This window comes from Arvicanthis niloticus, chromosome 7 (genome assembly GCF_011762505.2).
Source record: "Arvicanthis niloticus isolate mArvNil1 chromosome 7, mArvNil1.pat.X, whole genome shotgun sequence".
NCBI lineage: Eukaryota > Metazoa > Chordata > Mammalia > Rodentia > Muridae > Arvicanthis > Arvicanthis niloticus.
The window spans coordinates 68,840,950-68,864,161 of NC_047664.1; the positions used below are offsets into that span (position 1 = coordinate 68,840,950).

At 44.5% G+C, this 23,212-nt stretch overlaps 1 protein-coding gene across 2 annotated transcripts in view; it reads right to left on the reverse strand.

Annotated features, from left to right (window-relative positions):
- Positions 1-1,849: 1,849 nt before the first annotated feature.
- Positions 1,850-23,212, reverse strand: part of Bend4 (BEN domain containing 4) — a 34,974-nt gene continuing 13,611 nt past the window's right edge. The window contains exons 3-5 of one of the 2 annotated variants that reach the window (XM_034508208.2): positions 15,751-15,839; positions 10,435-10,675; positions 1,850-8,827 (exon numbers count right to left, since the gene is read on the reverse strand). In XM_034508208.2, coding sequence (XP_034364099.1) covers positions 8,610-8,827; positions 10,435-10,675; positions 15,751-15,839 — 548 coding nt within the window. In that variant the 3' untranslated portion in view covers positions 1,850-8,609. The remainder of the gene's footprint in view (positions 8,828-10,434; positions 10,676-15,750; positions 15,840-23,212) is intronic. The other variant, XM_076938620.1, reaches the window with a different exon arrangement.

A 23,212-nucleotide genomic window follows, 5' to 3' on the forward strand; every position in this document is an offset into this window, starting at 1 on the left:
CACTCACTGTATTTTCAAGGTTCGTCCATGTAATGCTGTGCTATCTGCACTCTGGCCCTTAATGACTTCATAGTCCAATGTGAAGAACAATGTGTTTATCTCATCACGTAGCTATTTGTATTGCTTCGCTTTTCACTACGGAATACACAGGCTATGAACGCCTGTGTACCTATTTTGATTTTTCTTGGGCTCTGTGATGGTTCTTACCAACTTGAGGTGACCTAGACTTACCAAGGAGTCTAGGTTCTGGGCATGTCTGTGAGGGGAGCTCTGAGCTCCTTCCAAGGGTTAGGTTTTGGGATCTCACTTCATGCCTGCAGGAGCTAATTATCCTGTTGCCCTGTTTCACCTGTCTAAGGCTATTATTCTTCCTTTACAAAACCATTTCAAAACCTTGGTTAACTACCATAACTGTAGCTCTCACTGATAGATATCTGTGGCCTTTCCATTCCCATGGGTCCTAGGACCCCTTGGCAGTTAGCCTGGCAGCAGCAGCCTGCTGCTTACAGGCCAGAGCTGTGAGCACTGCATCCTAACAACCCACTCCTTCCCTACGGGGTAGCTCTCCATCGTTCAAGTGTACAGTTTCCTATCTTATAGTCTGCAGTGTTTGAACTTGCAATTTATTTTGTTAAAGTCTCAAGTAGAGTATTCATTCTTCTGATGCTTCTACAAGGGGAATCGCTTTTCTTCTTAGACTGGTTATGGCTAGTACATAGAAATGACTGGTGTTTGTACTAGATTTTGAATCCTGTAAGCTAGCTGTTTTCTCTAACCAGGTTTATGCTGGATATACCTTGTTATATTCAATCCCTTCACTGACTGAGAGTAACTTTCATTCAACTTTAACCGATAACTCTAATTCTAACCAAAATGATTTGGACTAAAACACTTTTTTTTTTTAAAAACAAAACTATTGGCTAAAATTTTGAAACTTGAGAGCAAAAATAAAACACCCTTCTATTTCCTGGAACATGTGTTTCTGAACTCAGCACTGGTCAAATACCACACACAGCCAAGATCTGTGCATTTTGAGGGATTGTGAGCTGCAGCTTCAGGGACTTCCTAATAGCTTGTTTCCATGTCACTCCTAGACCTGACAGGCTGTTCCCCATCCTCCTTACTAGGTCAGAATAATTTCCGACATAAAAGACTAGAGAACTGTTTCAATCACATTAGCATGGCTGTGGTAGCATGTAGTCAGAGAATACCTATGGGAGTTAACTCTCCCTCCTTCATGTATTTATGGGGTATCAAAGTCCGGTTGCTTTTAGGCTTGGGGACAGTTGCCTTTACTGGCAAGCCTTCTTGCTGGCTTTTATTTGGGTGTTCAGCACAGAACATTTTCTTGCATTTTGAGAAAACCAGGAAAGCCTTGGCTTCTGGAGGAAAGAACTCTAGACAAGAAAATAGAATTTTTAAAACAAACAATGAATTGACAAAAGAGGCAAAAAACCAAACCAACCAACCAAACAAACAAAAATACAAGTTAGGAGCTGGGAAGATGACTCAGTGGTGAATACACTCTCTGTGCAAGCAAAAGGACCTGAGGTTAGACACCCAGAACACAACACAAAATGCTGTGGAGGTGGTGGCTTGCTTGGTCTGGAAGGCAGGGACAAGAGATCCCCTCAGCAAGCTGGCCAGCAGGACTAGCTTTATCGACGTGCTCTGGGATTGACTGTGAGACCCTGCCTCAAAAATAGTATGATAAAACAGGAAAATTTAGATATCAACTTGGGCCCCATAATGTAGACACATGTTCATACACATGCACCCCACATGTGAACATGCACACACATATGCACACATATCACACACACACAAAGAAAAAAAGCAAGTTAAAACATTTAACAGATAACTTGACATTTATTGTGCAATTTTACCCCCAACAGAACATGTGGCATTCTAGAGGTATATGAGGTAAGAAAAATCAATATTCCAATTAGAACACCCGAAATAATTAGCTCTAGTAACAAATGTCTCTTATAATTAAAAATATTGAATGTTTAAAAAACTCTTATAACATTTTAAGTTCCTAAAAGAAATGGCCTAACACTTAAAAAACAACTTACTCTTCTATATAAATTGTTCACAAAATTTTTTTGCTATTCTATATTATACTATGCATTTTAGCTTTATTAACATATCCCTAGTGTGTATGAATTCTACACAGTACAATCAAATAGAAATTATTCAGAGAAGCCACAAGACTCCAACAATAAAAATATTAGGACCAATGGATTTGTCACAGTTTCTCCACAAGTATTCATCATAGAAAATAGAGTAAAGGCAACTGGCCCCAGTGTTAGCTGCTACATGCTGTTCTGCAGAGGAGCAACGTGAAGGCGGGGCTTAGCCTGGGCAGGGTCAGGCTGGACAGTGACTGAGGTCCCTGCCAGCCTCTGGCAGGCCTTGCTCCCAAGAGGCACAAGCCAGGCTCATCTTGGCCTTGGCATGCTTTCAAAGGATATTAACTCTTGAACTACAGGGGCAAAACCAACAGGTCACTATAGTCTTTACACAGTCTCCTCTACAGTTCTCACAGTGACATTGTCAATTAAACCCGCCCCGTCCTACCAAATTGTACCACATTGGAAGTGTCACTAGAGGCTGCAAAACCAGCCACACAGAGATGGGAACACCGGCCAACAGGCAAGGCTATAGTCTATCACCAGGTGTCCCGTAAGATGATCTAATCACAAGATTCAAAGTATCCTTTTATGTTCCTGCATCTCTGTACAGGGAATCTAGAAAAGTAGGGGGAACTAGACTTCTGATGTGTCTCCCTCACAGGATGTCACTCAGGCCAAGCTCCTGGAGAACTGGGCTTTACATGCTTGTTATTTAAGGACCTGCAGATTTCCAAAGCAGATTTAACGATATAAATGCCAACTTTCCCCTCATAGCATCAGATAATCAAACAAATGTTCACTCCAAAGTGTTGGTAGACTCTGAGAACTACGCTTGACTGGGACAGACAGAAGTGGCCATTCTGCTTACTGAGCTCAGGTGAGCTCAGGTGAGCACCCTGGCAGGAACAGCTCTTAGGGCAGCTGAGAAGGTACAAGGAGAGGAAGGATGCATTAAAGTGCTTATCAAAGCAACCAGCACATGGGAGTCAAGAGTCACCCTCAGGCAGCTGCAGTTACTATTGCTGTGGAAGTGATTTCCAACGGGACCAAGTGATTCTACAACACGCTGAGGCGCATCTGGCCGCTCGTACTGGTGCCAGTGTTCAGAGCGACCCAGGTTTCTGAATGGGTATTGCTAGCAGATGTACTTTCGTTGCATTGTGGGGAACGGTGATTCAACAAGACACAGCCCTTACAGCCAGCTATGAAAGCTTAGAAGCAAAAATTTTTGGTAATCCATTGCCTTAGCCAAACTGACAAGGCCAGTAATTTAGTGTGAGAATTCCAGTTCTTTCAATATTTCCTAAAATTCAATATACTATAAGGAGTGGGCGTGGCCTCTAACTCGATGGGGTATTAGTTTTACCCTCCCCACTGCTGATGTCAATTCTTCCCTCTCTGTTTTACACACACACACACACACACACACACACACACACACAAATGCCCCTGGCTGATAATGCAAGTACTTTTGCCATCAGCTAAGTGACATTTCCCTCCAGTGTTTCAAGCAGTTATTTTTATCCAGTACTTACATGACTGAAAGAAGCCATCACTGTGTTTACAAAGATACATCATAGTGACACACACTGCTGTTGCGACACATTTGCATTAGAGTTGTGACTCAAGCGTCCCTTTTGACGTGTTTGCCAAGCAGCTTTGGCAAGTGTTGCCACATTAAGCACACAGCAGCAAGACTCACACCGTATGTGCAAAACCACGTTCTATTACATTTCTACAAACCCACACGTGAAAGCTGTCACGAATTAACACAGACCTGTACTGTGAGATGACACAACTCTAGCTGAGGAAATTATACACTTAAAATTCTAAGTCACCAAAAATGGCCTTTAAACTAAAAAAGATAACTGGTCTATACAGAAACTAAGGAGGTAGTCAGTGGGTGTCAGGGTTAGTCTGGAGCACATACTGAATAACGGTTGACCTCCTGTACCACGAGACACAGAACTCAAATGAGGGTGATGTTTGGGTTCTAGACACAATTCACAGAGGCGCAAGTCATTAAACTGCAGGGATTGTAGAAACCACACACCTGCAGATTCCTAAATTTAGGAGTTGTTGTGTAGATTTTGTGTAAACAGCAAATAATTCAAGAATCATTACTGGACTGAGTGAAACCACAATCCGATTGCTGTCACCTGATTCCATGTAGAGTAGCTGTACCAAGTAAGACTGTAGTAGCACATGGCTCCTTACATCCTAACAAAGCCCGGCCTCAGTGCAGATCACATGAAGCGCTCACTGACAACAGCGACTATCGGGGACACCATCCCTCAACACCTGACCAAGAGATCAGTACTCTTTTACTCCTCTGCTCTCTACCTTAGGGAAGCCTTATGAGACATACAGTGACAAGTCCCCTAAATGCTGTGACAGATGAGGAACAGGGTTAAAGACTTGTAGAAACAGCTACACTTTTCTTGATACCACGTGAGGCTCAACACCCACAAATGGGCTGGTGAGAAATGAGACCTTATCAAATGTAATTGTTCCCCTCCACAGGTTCCTGGTCTCAGTTCCCTGACAGCTCATTCCAGGGTCATCATTCTCTTGGCAAGATCTGTTCCTGGGGTTAAATCCTGGTGAGAAGCAGGCATTTTAATTTGAAAAATGAAGGATATGCCATGAAAGTGTCACTGTTAACTATGGAGCGCTGATACTGGGACTCAAAACCTACCTAACCATGGACAAAAATGCCACATTTAGCTACGCCAGCCTGGCAACCGCATTTTCCTCACCAATGACAGGGCACAGCTGCATTCTGAGCTATTTTTAACTCACGTCTACTTCCAACCAACACTGAATAATGGCTCAGGGTAATTCTAAAAGTTGACAGAGGAGTAGGTTTTGCATTGTGAGAGCAATGTGTCTAACAACCAGAATGATGTAGAAAATCAAACCAAGTCTATAGGCAACATTTTCAGACCTCTAAACAGCAAACCAAAGGCATGCAGAGAAATCAGAGTAGCCAGTTTTACAGTGAGTTCTGCTAGAAGTGGCACCTTTCGCAGGCTGACGGTAACACTCAGGAGACCACACAGGAAACCACCATGATTTGAGCAGCACCCCAGCCTTAAGTGGATACCTACAAAGGGCAACAGCCAATGCTGAAACAAACCTGTCTGACTGCTAGTATCAGATGGTGAACTAAGCTGTTGAGAACAGCAATCACAGAAGCAAGCAGAAAAAATGGACACCTGACTGGGCTGAGGATTACAGGTCCACGTGGAATTACATGTGAGAACGGGCCATGGTACTGAGGAGGTCAGCACTGCAGTTCTTAGTTTCCTCCTGTGCACAAGAGCCAGAATCATGTCCACTGTTTCAGAACTGGCCACTCATGGGAAACTGCTGACAGAGCGGACACTCACTTCCTGAGAAGGACAAGCAGGGAGCAGGTGCCTCAGGAGCAGATGCAGTGGCAAGTCTAGCACAGGTGTCCTTTCAAGTGGCAGAAACAGCAGCCTGGAGGTTCCTGTCACTGCCCCATACTTGTGGGAAGTCAAAGGCTCAAAGAGTTGGTGCCCAAAATTCTCCTGTCACCCACCGTGAAGACCTGCACCACAGAGAACTCCAAGATGGATGCACAGAAGGCACCCTCAAACTTACAGGAAAGAGGTACAGCCTGCGAGTCTGCATTCTTTAAAAGCAGTCGCTAAACACTGCTGTAGCAGGGACAACATGCCCCTCAGCAAGAGGAACTGCAGCCCAGTGCAAAAGAGGCAATGTAATGGCGATGGCTGGCTCCACTCAAGGATCCTGACACTGAAGACTTCCTAGGTCAGTCTTCCCAGACCTTGGATCTCACACTAATAAATAACCCTTTTGACATTGTATTGAATGGTGTTCTGACAACAGCGCTTAGTCACTATGGAGTTGATTTCTCAAGTTTATGAGAAGCACGTGACCAAGGCACTGCAAATGGAATTGACAACAGCTCATCAGGAGTTCACTGCACTTCTTACTATCCAGACCTTGCAGTACAGGCAGCAGCAGCTGCCGTCTGCACATCTGAGGCAAGGGGCAAAAACCCTTGGTGGTGGTATATCATTGCCAATAACTTGTCTCTAGGTGATTTCCCCTTCTTTATATAAGATAGCAAAGAAAAGTCTTGTTCCCGCTCACACGTCAACTGAGCTGGAGAATTTAAGCCCGTACCTTGGGAAAATCCTGAGGTCAATGAGACAGCAGAATTGAAGACTGCAAAAGCTGAAGTAGGACTAATGTATCAAGTGATCAGAAAACCTCAACAAGTGGAGGATTTAATGCAATGTATGCAACCCTCTGTCAAGGACCAACTCTTCCAGTTGCTGACCTTGACCTGAGAGTGGACTCAAGAGGTGTGGCTGTATGATTACCCACAAAAGACTTAGATACCCTCTTCCTTAAAGCTACATTTGATATGAAGGTGATGCAGGCTGACCAGCACAGGCTCTTAATCAGCTAAAGCGAATAGCAGCCTATGCAGAGATGACAATTAGAAGCTTCATTGACAAGGGCTTATCCCAGGGCATGATGCTACCCAGAGTGGTGCTGAGATCAGAGCCTTTAAAAAGGTGGAGGAGGAACTCAGGTCACTCCACGGGGACCTTCTGATTCCTTATAATAAGGTCCTAAAGCTCCGTGGACATGAGACTTGTTCCTGCTAACTTTGTGAACTTATGTAAAGCTGCAAACTCATGGAAGAGAAAACTCAGTGGATCATTTAAAGACTATATACAAGGCAACCAAGGAAAGCTTGTCCAACCTTACTGACCAAATTCAATGAGGTTGAGCAGGCAGTAAATAAACCAAAGAGAGGAACGGGACTCAGCAGTGTGGGTAAAGAGCAGTAAGAGAAGTCTTCAGTGCTACAGATGAGGATTTTAAGGAGATGATAGTTGATACCCCAGACCAGTAAGAAGCTACCAACATTAATGCTAGCCTGGATGTTATCTGGAGACAGTTTTCATAGTTAAGACATCCCTTTCTCTTGGACAGCCTGCCACTGGGTCTTGGGTCCACTGTGAATGGCAGCTCATTTAATTTCTTCTAAACTGTTCAGCTGATTTGTTCAAAATCCAATGCTTAATATTAAAGCTAAAGGATGTGTGATTTAGTCTGACAAAACTGGCCTCCCCAAAAGTCCTTTTCTAAACGAATACTCACAGTCTGAATTTCTATCCCATTTCCAAAGCTCTTTGCTGTGTTTGCAGAGGACATTCATTGTGGTTCCACAAAGAACAGTCATCTTGATTCGTTGAACAAAGCCAATCTTCTCCTCACGTCCAACGTTTAATCTTCATCAGTAACATTACAGTACCTCTAGGTGCTAGGAAATAGTTCCTAGGACACCAGTAACCTCACACACGAATTCCACAAAGCAAGCAGGGAAGCAGAAGAGTAACTCAGAGCTTAGACTGTGGAGGAATTGTGGGAAAAGGCGAGGCACAGCTGGATGGAGCGTGCTCATCCATGACAATGGAAAACAGAAGTTTTATAGATTCTAAACCTTCACTCAGCCCAGAAAAGGCCTCAAATTTCAGAGAAGTCACCCACAAACCATTGCATAGTTGTCAGGACGGCCTTGAAGCTGCATGTCTACAATACTAGACCCCTGATCAACAGCAGATGCCGTCATTCATGCCCTGTGTTTGATCTTAGCAAACAGCTAGCTCATCGAGGTTCTCACTGAACCCACCAGCCTGGCATTGTGTCAATGAAGTATGACTTAAGGCTATAAAAGCTGTGTGTTAGGAACTTAATGAAATGAGGCATTTGAAAATGGTTTTCAATCTTTGGATGTTTCCTAAAGATATAAAGAGAATCTCCTGTTTGTAAACCACAGCAATGAGATTGCCTTTCTGATTGACACAGTGAGTTTTGTCTGTAACATAACAGAAAAGTAGCTGACTTCCACTTAAGCACTCCCTATAGACATGGCCTCTGTGCTGGCTTCTTACCATAAGAGTTTCAAATGGATGGAAGCTTACAATGTCACCTAGCAAGTGTCTTTGCTCAGAACTCTGAAATCAAGTCTTAGGAAATCGAAAGACAGCTTACTTGAATTAAAGAAAATGTGTGTTGTCTTCCCTTCCACCATGTGCAGGAACACTAACTGAACCTTCCCTGGAGACCAGCTCTGCTCAGGAGGCCAGGCTTCCCTGAAGATTTGGGACTGGAGACATCCTCAATGTTTAGCTAGTAATGACTTCATGTCAACCGTACCTTTTCCTCTGTGATATAACACATGCCAAATCTACTGCAGGTGCTAGAGGTTTCCCCCCAAAGTCCTAAAGTGGATTCCTGTTTGGGAACTGTGGCAGTGGGTCAAGAGTCTGAAGTTCGAGAATGTGTAAAGTGTGATGGAATAACATGCTTTGGGCTCTAGGTGACAAGGGAATGGACATTCACAACTGGAGCTCTTACACAAAGAAACCAAACACCACCGCTAGCGTGGGACGATTCTGTCCGCTAGTCCCCAGATCCATCCTGTGAACTCTTGTTGAAGACCTCATCTTGGGAAGCCTGGTGATCCATCCCTTCGTAAAATGAGCCACCGTTGTGCAGGAAAGTCCCCACTGCCCGCCCCTGTCGGGCGTGACCTACAGCATCACTGAACACTTTGTTTATCTGCTCCTCCGAGGGCATCCACCAATCAGGGTTTGAGGTACAGTGCATCCTAATGAATTCTGTGAGAACAGAAACAACAGTAAAAAAGAGAGAGAAAACAGCTGGTTTCTTGACAGATGACAGGAAGGCAACTTAGCCTACATCAGAGAGACTATCCGAAATGCTGCATGGAGGTCCAGAGCAATGCAAGGACAGCACCACTCACTCCATCCAACCTACCCCATGCCAGTGTTCTCATGTGCAAGACCACAGCCACCTACACTCTCTAGTGAATATTTGCTGTTGAAAAGAAAGTATCTACCCCAAGTGTCTTTACCCAGCTTTTTATATGGGTCACCTGAGCTCAGACCCTCACGCTTGCATTCTACTTACTGAGAATCATTTCCCCAGAAGGGATAGAGCTGCTCCAGTTTTTATTACACAAATAAGAAGCACAAGCCACTGCATCTTTGTGAGCAACTCCACCACCTTTGATGATCTTGGGGAATAACAGGCATTGCGGTCAGTTGGCTAAATAAGATAGATTCTACAACTTTCCATAAGTTTGGTCATGCTGGAACTTTGGACTGGTCCACAGAACTGCTTTACAAGACTGATACTAGTGAATGCTTGTATTCCTGTGGCCGTGGCTTTGCCAGACCTGTTCATCTGCATCAGAATCATCTAGGATGGGTGAGAGTCATGCATACACCAAGCCTTCAGTCTTTGCTGACCTTGAATCTGTGGGGTGACCTAAAGAAGCCAAGCTGCTCCTCAACAGGACATGTGCTCTTCTGGCAACAGGACTTACAGATTCAAGTGTCTAGGGAAGGCTACATCCTGGGGTGAGTACAGAGACAAGCCTTCCAATCATCAAAGTGATATAAATATATTTACATTAAATAAACTATGACTTTCTCCCTAGGGAGAATTTGGATGACTATTCCAGATTAAATCAACATGTCTTACTGGTCAATAAAACTGGTCCTGAACTGTGCAAGGCCTGCTGCTGTGCCTGCTGCTTTATGTTCCAGGACAGTGTTCTGGTGGCCTCATCATGTTTCTACTTGTCTGTGTTTATTGGAAGCTGCTCTATTACCTGCTAGTTCCCCAACCTCTGCCTGACCTGCAACTGACCAAAGCAATTACCTATAATATCAATGAACTGTGTTATCTAAGCAGAAGCTCAGCTTTGAACACAGCAGCCTTTTTATTTATTTATTTATTTATTTTAAACCTAAAATGGTTTTACGGATAAAGCCTACTTCACGGAAGTCTTTGTAAGAACTACTAACAAGCAAGCTGGATGGAGGCCCATGGAAGCAAGATACTTTTTTTTTTTTAATCAATTACAGAACAGCACATATTCTCTCCCTGTGAGTATCTCCCTATGCTTCAGTTTTGCTGAATGTGGCCTTCTTTGGCAGCAAAGAAAATCTGAACCGAAAGCATGAAACATGAGGTGCTATGCGATGCCTTTGGACATTACTCGAGAACGAGGCTAAAGCAAAGAACTGTTTACAGAGCTTCTCAATACCAAGAAGATGGGCCACATGAAGCTTAGAAGGTCTCGGTGCAAAAATTAAAAAAAAAAAAAAATACAGTAAGGGCTGAACACTTGGGGAGGCACGGCCAATGCAGTGAAATGGGATCACGGATGGTGACACTGAGGGGAAGGATGCGGTACCTCGGAGGCAAGTGACTTTAACTGGATCCAGAGGGCGTCTTTCGGGACCTGTCTCTCCTGACTGCACTGACCTTTTCCTTTTCCCAAGGCCGCATGAGTACTTAAGCTCGTCGGTGGTGAAGACAAATCTGATGAGGTACCGCAGGAGCCGCCTCCCGTCCTTCTTGGAGGAATTCACAGCCTCGTCCCACTGTTTGCTCGTTATGTACACAGGATAGTTGTTCAACAGCTGCTTGCTTCCCTGGAAAAGGAAAATATTTTCTCATTACCTGCCGAGCCAGCCAGCCAGAAGCCAAAGCCATCTCCATTTCAAAGGCAAACATGCTTTTTAACCAAGTGGCTCTGCTGACAATGAACCGGGCACTGAAGAGCACACGTAATTGCTCACACTCAGAACGGGCATTTTTCAAATTACATTTGCATTTTCTATAACAAGAGCCAATGAGGTATAATGAACACCTTTGAAAGGGGAGCTATTTATAACTCGCGTTTTAACAGGTAGGTTAAAATGTGTCAAGATCCAATGACAGGGAACACTATTTAAATATAACCTGTAACTTTCCCTTTCAATCTATTAAATATGCAAAAATGACTTTGAAGAGTGTGATCAAACAGGTCTCTTCCTCCTCTGGCTGGCGGTTCTGCTCGGAGAGGGATGGCGCTGGCGGTCTATTTTAATAGGCACGGCTGGTGTTTAAGGCACCTAACACATGGCTGTCATTGTATTACGGTGAAAACATAAAGAGCAGGCTTAAAAGGAAAGAACTAAAAAAAAAAAAGCAAAAAAAAAAAAAAAAGCATAACAGCTCTTCTCGAATGGTAGCTTCTGTAAACGCTGCTGTGTCAACCCAAAAAATGTTCTTACTTCTTACCTTCCTACTTTATGACTGCAGTAAAATCCCCAAGCTAACCAGCTGCAGTGGGGATAATTACCGGGACTTCTGTAACGTTTATAAGCCATGTTTAGTCAATTTCACCCACACAACCATTACTTTAGTTCTGGCTGTCCATAAAATTCTATAGTCCAGGACAAATTAATTAACCCATGATCTCAGTTTTAGTGTACTTCCCCAGTAATTAAGGTGTACAAAATGGAGAGAGAAAGAGAGAGAGAGAGAGAGAAACTCATTCAGTTTTACAACTCTGAAAATTTATTACAGGTTATAAATCTGGCACTGTTTGGGTCTGACGGGGTTTATTTCAGAAAGTGCTTGCTTATTTAACCATGGAGACGGTACTGGTATGAGAGCCAGCAGGACAGTGGGGACTGGACTTGGCTAGGTAACAATCAGCATCCGAACAGCACCCTTGCTTTCCTGAATGTGACAATTCAACTTAGTTTCCTCTAAGGACAGCAGCTGAGGTTATGGTTTGTGTACTGAATTTAAACACAGGCTAGAGTTAAACACAGAACTGGGTTCTATGTCTTACTAACTTGAGAAAGCCACACAGACTTTTTTGGAGTAAAGTTTAAAGCATAGGGCGCCCCAGCGCTCTGGCCTTACGTAGGCAACAGGTGGTTTACAAAGCCCTCCTTGGCTCTGGGATCTTGTGCACATGTGTGATATGACATCAGCAGGAGCCCAGGCTCCACAGGTCCTGTCAGCCTTTCAGCCAAGCTGCTCTTCAGTGGGAGGCACTGAGAGTGCCGTGTGTGTGCAGTCCTGGGCAGTGCATGGAGGAAGAGCCGAGGAAGGCAGGCCGGCAATGTGGCTAGCCAGGCTGTAGAAGACATGATTCCTATGTGAAATGGTGGTGAGCTGAACAGCTGATGCAGAAGGGAAAACAGTGCAGTGCTTGCCATGGACATAGAGGAAGGGGCTCAGTGGGTCTCCAGTGAATGACCAATCAACGCAGGCAGTGGGTGGAGCTTGAGGTGGGTGGACTCCAAACTGGCTCAGAACCACTCATTCTAAAGCACTTTTGCAGAAGCCCTTTAATACCAGCCATACTGTTTATTGAACAATAAATGGGGAGCACAAGGCATTTGCCCCAGGTAGTACAATTATAAAGTCTGGGATGGGGGAGAGGGGGCTGGGGCTGGAGAGATAGCTCGAAAGTTAAGAGCACTGATTGCTCTTCCAGAGGGCCAGGGTTGAATTCACATGACAGCTCAGAACCATTTCTAATTCTAGTCCCAGGGCCTGAGGGGACCAGGTAAATAAATGGTCCACATACATACATGCAGCATCCCGCCCCCCCCAAAAAAACCAAACCAATAAACACCCATTAGCAAAACCAAAACAAATTATAAAGCTGGGCTATGGGTTCAGCCTGAGGAAGGGGACTATCTCAACTACAGCTCTTTATTGTCAAAATAGGGCCAAGATACCACATTCCCCAAACATGAGGACTCATCTATAACCCCAGCACTCCAGAGTGGAAGATTTAGTGCAATGTATCTGAGGCAGGGGATCTGCTCGGAGTTCAAGGGTAGTTTTAGCTATATTGTAAGATACAGGACAGTTTGAACACAGAGTGAAATTCTGTCTCAAAAGCAACAATTACACATGACCAGTTTTGGTTAAGGTGTCTGTCCATCTCTCACCACACAAATCCTGCCACATGGGCCTCTCTGGCCTCTGAGGGTACTGTATGAACACAGTGCACAGACATGTATGCAGGCAAAACACCCACATATGAAAACTAAAAATGAAGGTAAAAAAAAAAAAAATCTGTTCTCTTACTGCCCCTATGAATACAGGCATTGCCAGCCTCACAGGAAACCTGCATAGCTAGTTCTTGAACCGCTTATTTTCTCAATACTAAATGATGATGATGATAATAACAACAACAACAACGCCTGTTTCCCTGGTTTGGGTGCTTACTTGCAAGGAAAGGTTATGGCTATATTTTACCAAGGCTGTATCCTTTTCTAAGACACAACCCCAAGTGTGTGTGTGTGGGGGGGGGATGAGGTGGCAGGCTGAGTTTCTCACTCATCCCTGTTTGTGACTTAGGGAGATGGCAATCCAAGACAGGTGCCTTTCCAAATCTCTGAGAAAAATCACAGAAAAGTCCTGCGCAATTCCACACCACAGCAGCTCAACATAAATTATGACCTCATAAGATGCAGAATTACCATTCGGAGGTAATTTTCATCAAGGAACAGAAGAAGAAAGTAAACCAGTAATTTATAGCCAAAAACACAACTCAGAATGCCCTGTGGGTTACAGATGAGAGTTATAATCTCATTTCAGCCTAGCTAAAAGAAATGTGATAAATAATAAAAATGAGAAAATGTTCAGGTACCTGAAATGACAATAAAAATTGTATGGTAATAATGATGACGACAGGCCATAAAGTTTAAACAGCCCCAAACAAGGAAAAACAGGCAATCCTGTCCCTATGTCCATATGTGGGGCCTGAGTGCCGCCTATGCCTGGCATGGAGGGCAGGGCTCCATGTTAGGATTCTCTGTAACTGACTCTCCACCTTAAATTTTTTTCTTGGAGACAGGGTCTCACTTTGTTGCCATGGTTGTCCTGGAACTCACTAAGTAGACCAGGCTAGCCTCTAAGTCAGAGAGATCCTCCTGCCTCTGCCTCCTGAGTGCTGGGATTGAAGGCTTAAAGGCATACACCAGCACCATGCCTAGTCTTTCTACTTTGAGAGAGTCTCTCTCACTGAGCCTGGAGCTCTCAGACTGCCTAGGCTGACTGGTTAGCAAGCCTGTCCCTGCCTTCCCTGTGCTGGGGTTATAGCTGAAGGCCACCAGGAACCACACTTGCTATCCTTGTGGGTGTCCAGGTATCCAAGCAAGTCCTCATGCACTTAACCAGCTGAGCCTTCTTCCCAGTCTCTTTCTATTTTAGGGGTGCTGAGTATACTCTTCGGTTAGCCACCAATAGGTTACTAACCCTATCCTATTGTTGAGAAACACTGCCCTCACTGTCTTCAAAGACTTGTAGTCAAATGGAAATCACAGACATAGATTTACAAGTTATCCTTCAACTTCCAATATGCTATAATGAGCACAGGTATTCAGTCACTTCCTAGAGGAAGTACTCATTTCACTTGTGTATAAACCATAAAATACGAAGTTAGCAACTGTGGTCTTCAATTACGGAATTTAATTAAGGGTGACCAGAAAGGAGACAATTAACAGGAGGACTTGTGCCTGGGTTTGGTGAAGTCTTTACAGAAGGAAAGGTCACAGACAGGTTGGGTACAGAACAAGGAGGCTGTGACATCCCACTGACAGCCCGAGCAATGAATAGTGAGTGATACACGGAACTGAGCTGTGGGGACCTTTTAGCCTTCAGGTGGCAGGGAAGGGGGAGGAGTAGGAAGGAGAGGAAGAAGAGAGGGAGGAGTAAGAGGAAGATGAAAGGGAGAAGGAGGAAGGGGAGGGGCAGGAGGAGCAGGAGGAGGAAGAATGGCATAAATCAATTGAGAGACAGCAGACAGCAGGAGGGAAGTAACTCAGACAGGTGGATGAAAGGGTGATGAGGGCCACGAGGCAGCAGGAGGAGAGAGAGCTTGAGGGGTCAGGCTGGCCCAGACACCCTGGAAAGGCTGGGGAGGGCAAGTAGGGAGGAGGTGGGGTTAGGGGTTGGGTTTGGTTCCTGTACATTACTTGGGAATGGTGAGGGTAGTGATATTATGAGGGTGGAAAGACAATGAAAACAGAGTGTAGAGCACACAGACAGACCAGCCTTACATACGTTTAATCACTTAAAGATGAACCATCACTTGGAATGCACGAATGAGAACCTTCTCCAAGAGGCACTAGGGTGCTTTCAGAGTTCGCTGTGATGGATGAAAGCAGCACAGTAATTGAGGGCGACTCAAAGTCACGTTCTAAAGTCTTCAGAACATGAGGTAGTGGCACACTCAAGACTGAGCTTTGAAAATCTTGTAAAAATGTAGTCCGTTAAAACCATCCCTAGCATCAAGGGACGATTGCCCTAGATGATGGGAGACTGGCTGATTCTACTGTGGCTCAGAGAAAGAGAACAGCTGTGTCACCGTGTCGGAGATAAAATGGTAAAACCCCAGAGACTGTGGGTGTCAGACAGCCCAGAGCGAGGCACACGGAGAGCAGGCCCTCCCTGAGGGCATGCCGAGTCTTACCTTTGTCTCATCTTCCTTGCACCAAGGGAACAGGCAAGACTTGCCTGTCAGTTTAGTTGCAGTTTCTCCTTCCTTCCAAAGGGCAGGCGAGTCTTTGTAAATTAAATCTGCACGTGACCCTTCTCCACAGAGCATGTGCCCACAGTAACGGACCCACAAAGTCCCCACAGTCAGCAGGCTGTGCCTGAGGCAAATTCTACCTGCAGGCCTGCACCCCTCCTCCCAAAGGCCTGCTCCTACCTCGGTGGGCTGGTCAGCGGGCTGCGGCAGGAGCTGGTTGTGGTGTAGCAGCACTGTCTTTAGGTAATCTAGGACGGTCTGGCAGGGCACTGTGAGGAGGAAGAGTATGGTTAGCTAGCTTTCAACAGGCAGTTACTTGCCATCGGTAACTGCTGGGAAAGGAGAAATCAGTTTCTCTGATGGAGTGTCACTGGGTCTATCAACCACACCACAAAGCAGGCCCTATGCCCAGGAGTAGCTTCCAACACAACACAGACTTCATGTCTTTTTTTTTTTTTTTTTTTAATGAACTTTCTGTTTTATTTTGTTTGTTTCTGTCTTACTGGTCTTTTGCTTGCTTGTTCTGATTTTTACTTGATTTTTGTTTTCCTGGGAGATTGAGAGCACACAGTTGAGGTGGGGAGGTTCTGGGAGGAGTAAGGGGAGGAAAATGGTCAACATATGTTGTATGAAAACTTTTAATTAAAAAGGTAGCTAGCCGGGCAGTGGTGCTGCATGCCTTTGATCCCAGCTTTTTGGGAGGCAGAGGCAGATAGATCTTTGAGTTTGAGGCCATCTTGGTCAACATAATTGTTCCAAGATAGTCAAGGCTACACAGAGAAACCCTGTCTTGAAAACAAACAAACAAAAAAACCAAACAAACAAAAAAACCAAAAAAACAAAAAACAAAAAACAAAGTATTTTGGGGGGAAATGTCAGGTACCCCTAATTTCACCAACCAACTAAAAGCTCAACCCACTTTGTTAATGCGGTGCTGGGAATATGCCTCCGGCTTTGAGTATTCATTAGCAGAAGAACAGAAGAGTCCCTCATGGTGGCGTACACCAGTTCTGGCGAGACTGAGGCTCAAGGATGGTGAGGTCCAGGCCAGCCTGGGCTACATACTGAATCTTTTCTCTTTCTTTCTGAGGCAGCAGAGCTGAGATGAAATGGACAAGTGTGTGGACTTGACAAGTTCCCTGGACTTGGCATGGGAACCGCAGTAGCATCTATACATTCTCACTGACTAATGGGTTGTGAATGAACCTCCCTTGACCCAGATTTTGCTTTGAGTTTATGAAATTTTAAATTTAAGCACAGAAATATTTACAAGGCAGCTTATAAAGTAGAGAATTCAGCATAACTTTAATGATGTTGATACGTATATATTGAAAAAAACGGGAAAGTTGGAGTTACCCACAATGACTTAGCTCAGCTGTGGGATTATGGCAGTTATCATTTTACTCCGTTACCATTCATTCTCATGGAGAGCAGTACAGGGGTGAATATCTTTTATTGAAAATCCAAACTGTCCTCAAATCTGAAATAGTCTAGAGTCAACATGTTGTCACAAGTGGAAAACCCTAGACCTCATATCGTGGTTGAAGTTAAAGTACAGGCACATTAAATATTTCATAAAAGTAAACTTAATTGAATTATACTGTATATATAGAATGTTTGTATGCAACATGAATATATGACATCTTTAGACTTAAGCCTCACCCCCAAGACATCTCATTATGTATTTGTAATTGTCTGTGAATCCAAAATGAAGAGAACCGTAAAACAGTTCTGGTCCCAAGTATTGGAGGTAAGAGATACAGTTAATGTGTGTTTTAAAATCTTTCTATAGTGGACATAACTTAAGCACTGCAGCAGTTCTTGTTCCTTCTCTGAGACACACAGCATTGGTTATACAGCCATGGCAGGCTGGAAGCTCACTCCCTGTCACTCCACAGACATCCAGACATCTAGGCAGCATGTGGAGCAAGCACTAACCAGGCCAGCTGACTCGTGCTGGGAGAAGAGGGCATTCATTGAATGTGCATCTTCCAGTATCGGGGGCTCAACGGTATGTGGGTCTGTGTACTAACACAGGAGACAAAGCCGAAGGCCAGGAGACTAGGAGCGTGCTCACATTAACCAACTACTGAAGAGACCAAGGTAGGCGCTAGACAGGTAGCTCAAATTAAGAGCACTTGCTGCTCTTGCAGAGGACCCGGGTTTGGAGCAGCTTACAATTGCTGTTAACTCTAGCTCCAGGGGACTCAATGCCCTCCTCTGGTTTCTATAGGCACCTGCACTTGCATAATCATTTTTTAAACTTAAAAACTCTGAATGACCTTTGTACTTCTCCTCCTCCCACCTTCCAGGTTTCCCCTTGTCATCTCCCCTGAGACAGAGGCCTCCAGATCTTCCCTATAGTGTTGTGCAGAGTAACTCTTGGCTGGCACATTTGTGGACACTTGCTGAGAGTTACACAGAGAAGTTGAAGAATGAAGCAAAATGTTTTCTGTGGGAAACAAAACAAAACAAATAACAAACCTTTAGTCAATCTTGAAAATGGAGACTGGTGAGGTCAAGCAGGGATGACCCTGTCCAATCTGCACTTAGGCCAGCCCAGGAGCAATGAAGGCCATAGCCAGAAAGTAATGGAAAACCACCTGCCCTTTTATTCTGATAATGTAGCCCTTATGGGCAACAGGAGAATTCCCAAGTGAGGACATGTCACTTCAGGGGAGGACCAGTGCAGCCTATAAGGTTCTGTTCATTTCAGGTTGCCATGTTCCTATGGCCTCTAATGCGAGGAGAGATAGGCCTCCCCCAGAGGCTTCAAACAGAACTGTATCCCTAGACACAATGAGAACTTGTAAGACCCTGTGACCCACTGGGCAGGTTTCCTTTGTTCCCTTGCTCATTCTGCTGACTCAGTGAGAAAATAAACGGAGAAGAGAAATAGAGAAGCTTCTGCTCAAAGGAGAGACTGTGTGGTGGTGCTCATCTGTAATGCCAGAACTTGGGAAATGAGGAAGCCTTCTACAAGTTCAAGGTAACATCTTGTCCCACAAAACCACTCAGAAAGAAAAGAGGCTCACAAAAGAATCCAAATGTATCCAGTGCCCGGCCCCATACTGAAGTTGCTAGCCTCCCTCCCTCCAAGGACCAACATGGCACCATTAGTGCTCATCACATAATCTGAGGAAGGAAAAAGCAGAAACGGGAAGATCTGGGACAATAGCAAAGAGAGCCCTGCTCCACTCCTAGGCTCCATGGCTGCTTCATCTCAGTAGGGAAAACAGCAGTATAATTAAAGACTAGCAGTTCTACAGTAACTGTTGGCTACGAGCTGACTCTGCCATTCCCTATGTGGTCCTGGGCAAGTTACTCAACCTCTTTGAGCTTCTGTTATCATGCTTGTAAAACTGGGATAATGACATGCCACACAGTTACGTGAGGACCAACTGAAGTAATGCACGAGAAACAGAAACAATGCATCCTGGGAGCTACCAGGGTTTTAAAAGTAGCCGTCTAATGAATTCCTCAGAGGCCTTGTAACTTGGCTGTCACCTCAGAGCCTGTATGGCTGGCTGGTCAAGCAGCTCCCATGTATGGCTCTTCTTCCAAAGAAACTGTTACAGTTTTGGTTTTCCCACATAAAGGGTGAGTGAGTCCTCCAGCTAGTAATTTTAAGTGTACTGGCATTATTTATTAGCCATGTACCCCAGGCTGGTCTGGAGCTCGTCATCCTTTTGCCTCAGCTTCCCGATGACTAGACCACAGGCTGATGCTACCACACCCTGCTAAAATCTTGATCAGTTTATCTCTGCTCCTCAAGCACTATGTTATCTACGTAGCTAATCAAAGACTTCAAACTCCTCAAAATATTACTCAATCATTTTAGAGGAACGTTGAACTTTTTTATTGCTGACAATCCCAGCTTTCTGTTGTGTTTAATAATCTTCAAGTAGCCTAATCGTATTGTCTCTCCAACGTAAAATATGTTCCTGAATAGAAACACCTTAAATCAAATGATCAGCATTAAGTATCAATCTTGTACAGTCACGTGGTCGGAGCTCAGGTAAAGACAATGTCCTGTTTCAACAGAAACTGGGACATCAAGGGCTTTGTTTCTGCCCGAAAGCACCATATATGACCCTTCACCTTATAAGGACATCAGGAGATAATGGCATACTCGGGGTAAACACAGGCTTGAAATCGACTTTAACAGAAGTATCTAGGTGTGTGCAGGGGCATTGTGAAGGATCTCTCACAGAGGGCCTTGCCTGAACTGGACACTGAAGAATGCATAGGAGTTTCTCAAGAAGAGAGCAGCATGTTTTGAGAGTGGGAAGAACAGTGGTTAGGACAAGTGTCTGCTTGCCCCAAAGTCACAACTGTCCAATTAAGTTGGACCCTTGGTGTACTGTGGGCGCTGAGGGTTGAGCCTTCGAAGATGTTCGGGTGGAGAGCCAAGCATTGTGTATGCCCTGTAATCTCAGCTCCTGTGAGAAGTAGGCAGGAGGATTGGGAGTTCAAGGTCACCTTCAGCTATGCAGGTAGTCACAGAACCCCAGCTCCCTAAACAAACGGGACCCCAGGGAAGTAAAGACTTCTCTGTGACAAGGGAACCCAAATCTGAGGCTCTGTGGCCCCTTTCTGAAGTCAGATACTGCTTATAATTTGGGGAGTCCTTCAAGCCTCTGTATTGCTAGGCACACAGTGGCTGTGCTCTCTTTTGTCCGTTCTTGGTTAAGATGGGGTCTCGTCATGTACTCCGCGAGGGTCTCGCACCCTCTCCTGCCCAGCCTCCTTGGTATTTGGATTAGACATGCCCCACATACATCAGAAACAGTTTTCGTCTTTAAGTTTTATTTTATGCGTATAAGTGTTTTGCCTGCATATGTGTGTGTGCACCATGTGTGTGCCTGGTGCCTGAGGAGGTTAGAAGATACTGGAGCCCCTGGAACTTAGAGATGTTTGTGGGCCACCATGTGAGTTCTGGGAACTGAACCTGGGTCCTATGGAAGAGAAACAAGCACTCTCAACTGCCGAGCCTGTCTCTAGCCTCAGAAACAATTTCTCTTCAAGGTGATACTAAGTGTTCATGGGAAGATTTACTGAATTTAACACTTCCATATTCCTATAATATTATTAACTTTGCTTTAAGGAAGGCTCAGAATGGGCAAATTACTGCCAGCAGTCACAGCTGCCAATAGCAAGCAACACAAGTCTAGAGCTGCAGCTACTCTCAGGGGCTTCTGTCTGTACAAAGTCCCTTTACCCCAAACTGGTTGTACCTATTTACCTGTCTGGCCTTAGATAATGACTCTGTGGGACCTGAGGGAGTTAGCTCCTTATCTGCAGCTTTGTGAGTCACGACTCCCTCATGGATTCTGTATTTGCAAGTCTGCGTGCCTGCTAAGGTATGCCTGGAACTCCCCAAACCGGAACTTTTGCAAGCCACTTGCAGACTTGTGCAGAGCACTTTGGAATTTGAGTCGCCTGACAAATGTCCCAGCTGTGATCGCCTTTTTCAGTTCTTATGTTGGAAACAAGTGTCCCTGTCACGGTCTATTTAGGGTTGTTCTTTATATTTCTGTTTGGGATTTCACTATTAAAATGGCTCTCCACTGTAGTGCTCAAGTACCCACGGCACACAAGAAACAAGGTTACATACTTACTAGTTGAAGGCGCTGTGCGCTGTACAGGAGGCTCTCGGAGGGCCTGTGCTTTGTACTTCCGCTACAAGTAATGCCACAGTGTTCACCAACTCACTGGCTAATTCACTGGTGACCATACAATACAACTAACTACCCTGACAATAAGAACTGACCTCAGGCGGAGGGTTACAACTTGGACACCAAGTCAGAACTCTTGGATGACATGACTCTCCATCTACAGCTGCTCCCCCATCTATTAGGTGCCAACTTCCTGTCTGTAAGATGAAATGAAATGGAGAGCTGATGTGGGCAAGAGCACCAAGTGCTCTAACCTCTGAGCCATCTCTCCAGCCCCTGAAACTGAATGCTCAAAAGAAAAAAAAATCTGAAAACTTACACCACCCACAAAACTCAACCACCAATTCATAGACTTTAATAAAAACTACAGAGAAGACCTAAATATAAGACCAGAAACTCAAATTCCTACCAGAGAAAGTCAGCTCAGTCAATAAAACGTTTTCCTTACAAATATTAGGACCTAGCTCCAGCTCCAGCACCCACATAAACAGCTGGGTGTGGTGATGAAAGCCAGTCCCCTGGGGCTTGTCTAAGTGTCCCCAGGCTAAGTGTGATCTACAGGCCAGTAACAGACCCTCCCCCTCTCTCTATCCCTGTCCCATCCCCTCAACACAAAACCCGTAAGAGCCAGCACAGTGGTAGCGGCATTCAGAAGTCATTAACAAGGGAGACAAAACTCAAACCCACTTCCCATGCCTTGGAATGAAAAAAATCAAAAGATAGCACACTCTGGTGACGGTGTCCTCAGTGGGTGAGAATGAAGACTGTTGTCCTCGGCTTGCAAAGATTATGGAGGTTTCCAAAGTTAAGCATAGCACTACTGCATGACCTGGAATCTCCCTCCCTTCTTAGAATACATTCAAGGAAACAAAATTACCATCTTGTGAAGAAACCCATACTCTGTGTTTACTGTGACATGGAAATGACATGACGTTCCGCAACAGCAAAACAGGCAAAGGGAAGTGTTCAGTGGAGAATTATTCAGTTCTGAGAAAGAGCCTGCCATCGGCCAGGGTGTGAGAGAACTGGGGGGACAGGACAATACTGTCCGATCTATTTTTCTTTTTAATTTTTATTTTTTAAGTGTTTGCCTTCACGATTGTGTGCCGCATGTGTTCCAGGTGCCCAGGCAGGCCAGAGTAGGGAGTCAGATGCCCTGACACAGGAGTTACATTTGTGAGCTGCCCTGTGGGTGCTGGGAAGCAAACCTGGGTCGATAGCGAGAGCAGAGAGTGCTCTTCACAGCAGAGCCCTCTCCACCCCGTTTAATCTAGCTTATGTGTGGAATCCTTAAAAATAAAAAAATGCAGAGAAAGAAAATATATGGCCAGGCATGGTGTCATATACCTTTAATCCCAGCATTTCTCAGGCAGAAGCAGGCAGAGTTCAAGGCCTGCCTGGTCTACACAGCAAGTTTCAGAACAGGCAGGGCTATACAATAAGACTCTGTCTCAGTAAATACACTAATTTAAAAATTATTACTATTATAGTATATTATATATTATTATTATAGTATATTAGTAAATACACTAATTTAAAAATTATTACTATTATAGTATATTATGTATTATATATTATTATAGTATATTAGTAAATACACTAATTTAAAAATTATTATTTAAAAATTATCTTCTGTGTATTTGGTACTTACAAGTATGAAGGAACTGTAATTGGTATACATTGTGATATTAAAGACAGGTTTTCAAGGTGCTTGGCTAGCATGCATGAAGGGTTTATTCTCCAGCACCATGTACACTGGGTAGAGGAGCAGACAACCCTGTAATCACTCCCTAGTACTTCAGGGGCAGGAGGAAGGAGTTCAAGGTTATCACTGGCTACATAGTAAACCAGTAGCCAGCCTGAAAATCAGAAAAAATAAAAAATAAAACCCAAACAAACACCCCTCCCATAGCTTTCCTTATTTTAATATCTATGGATACTTCCCCCATGACCACCCGAGTGAA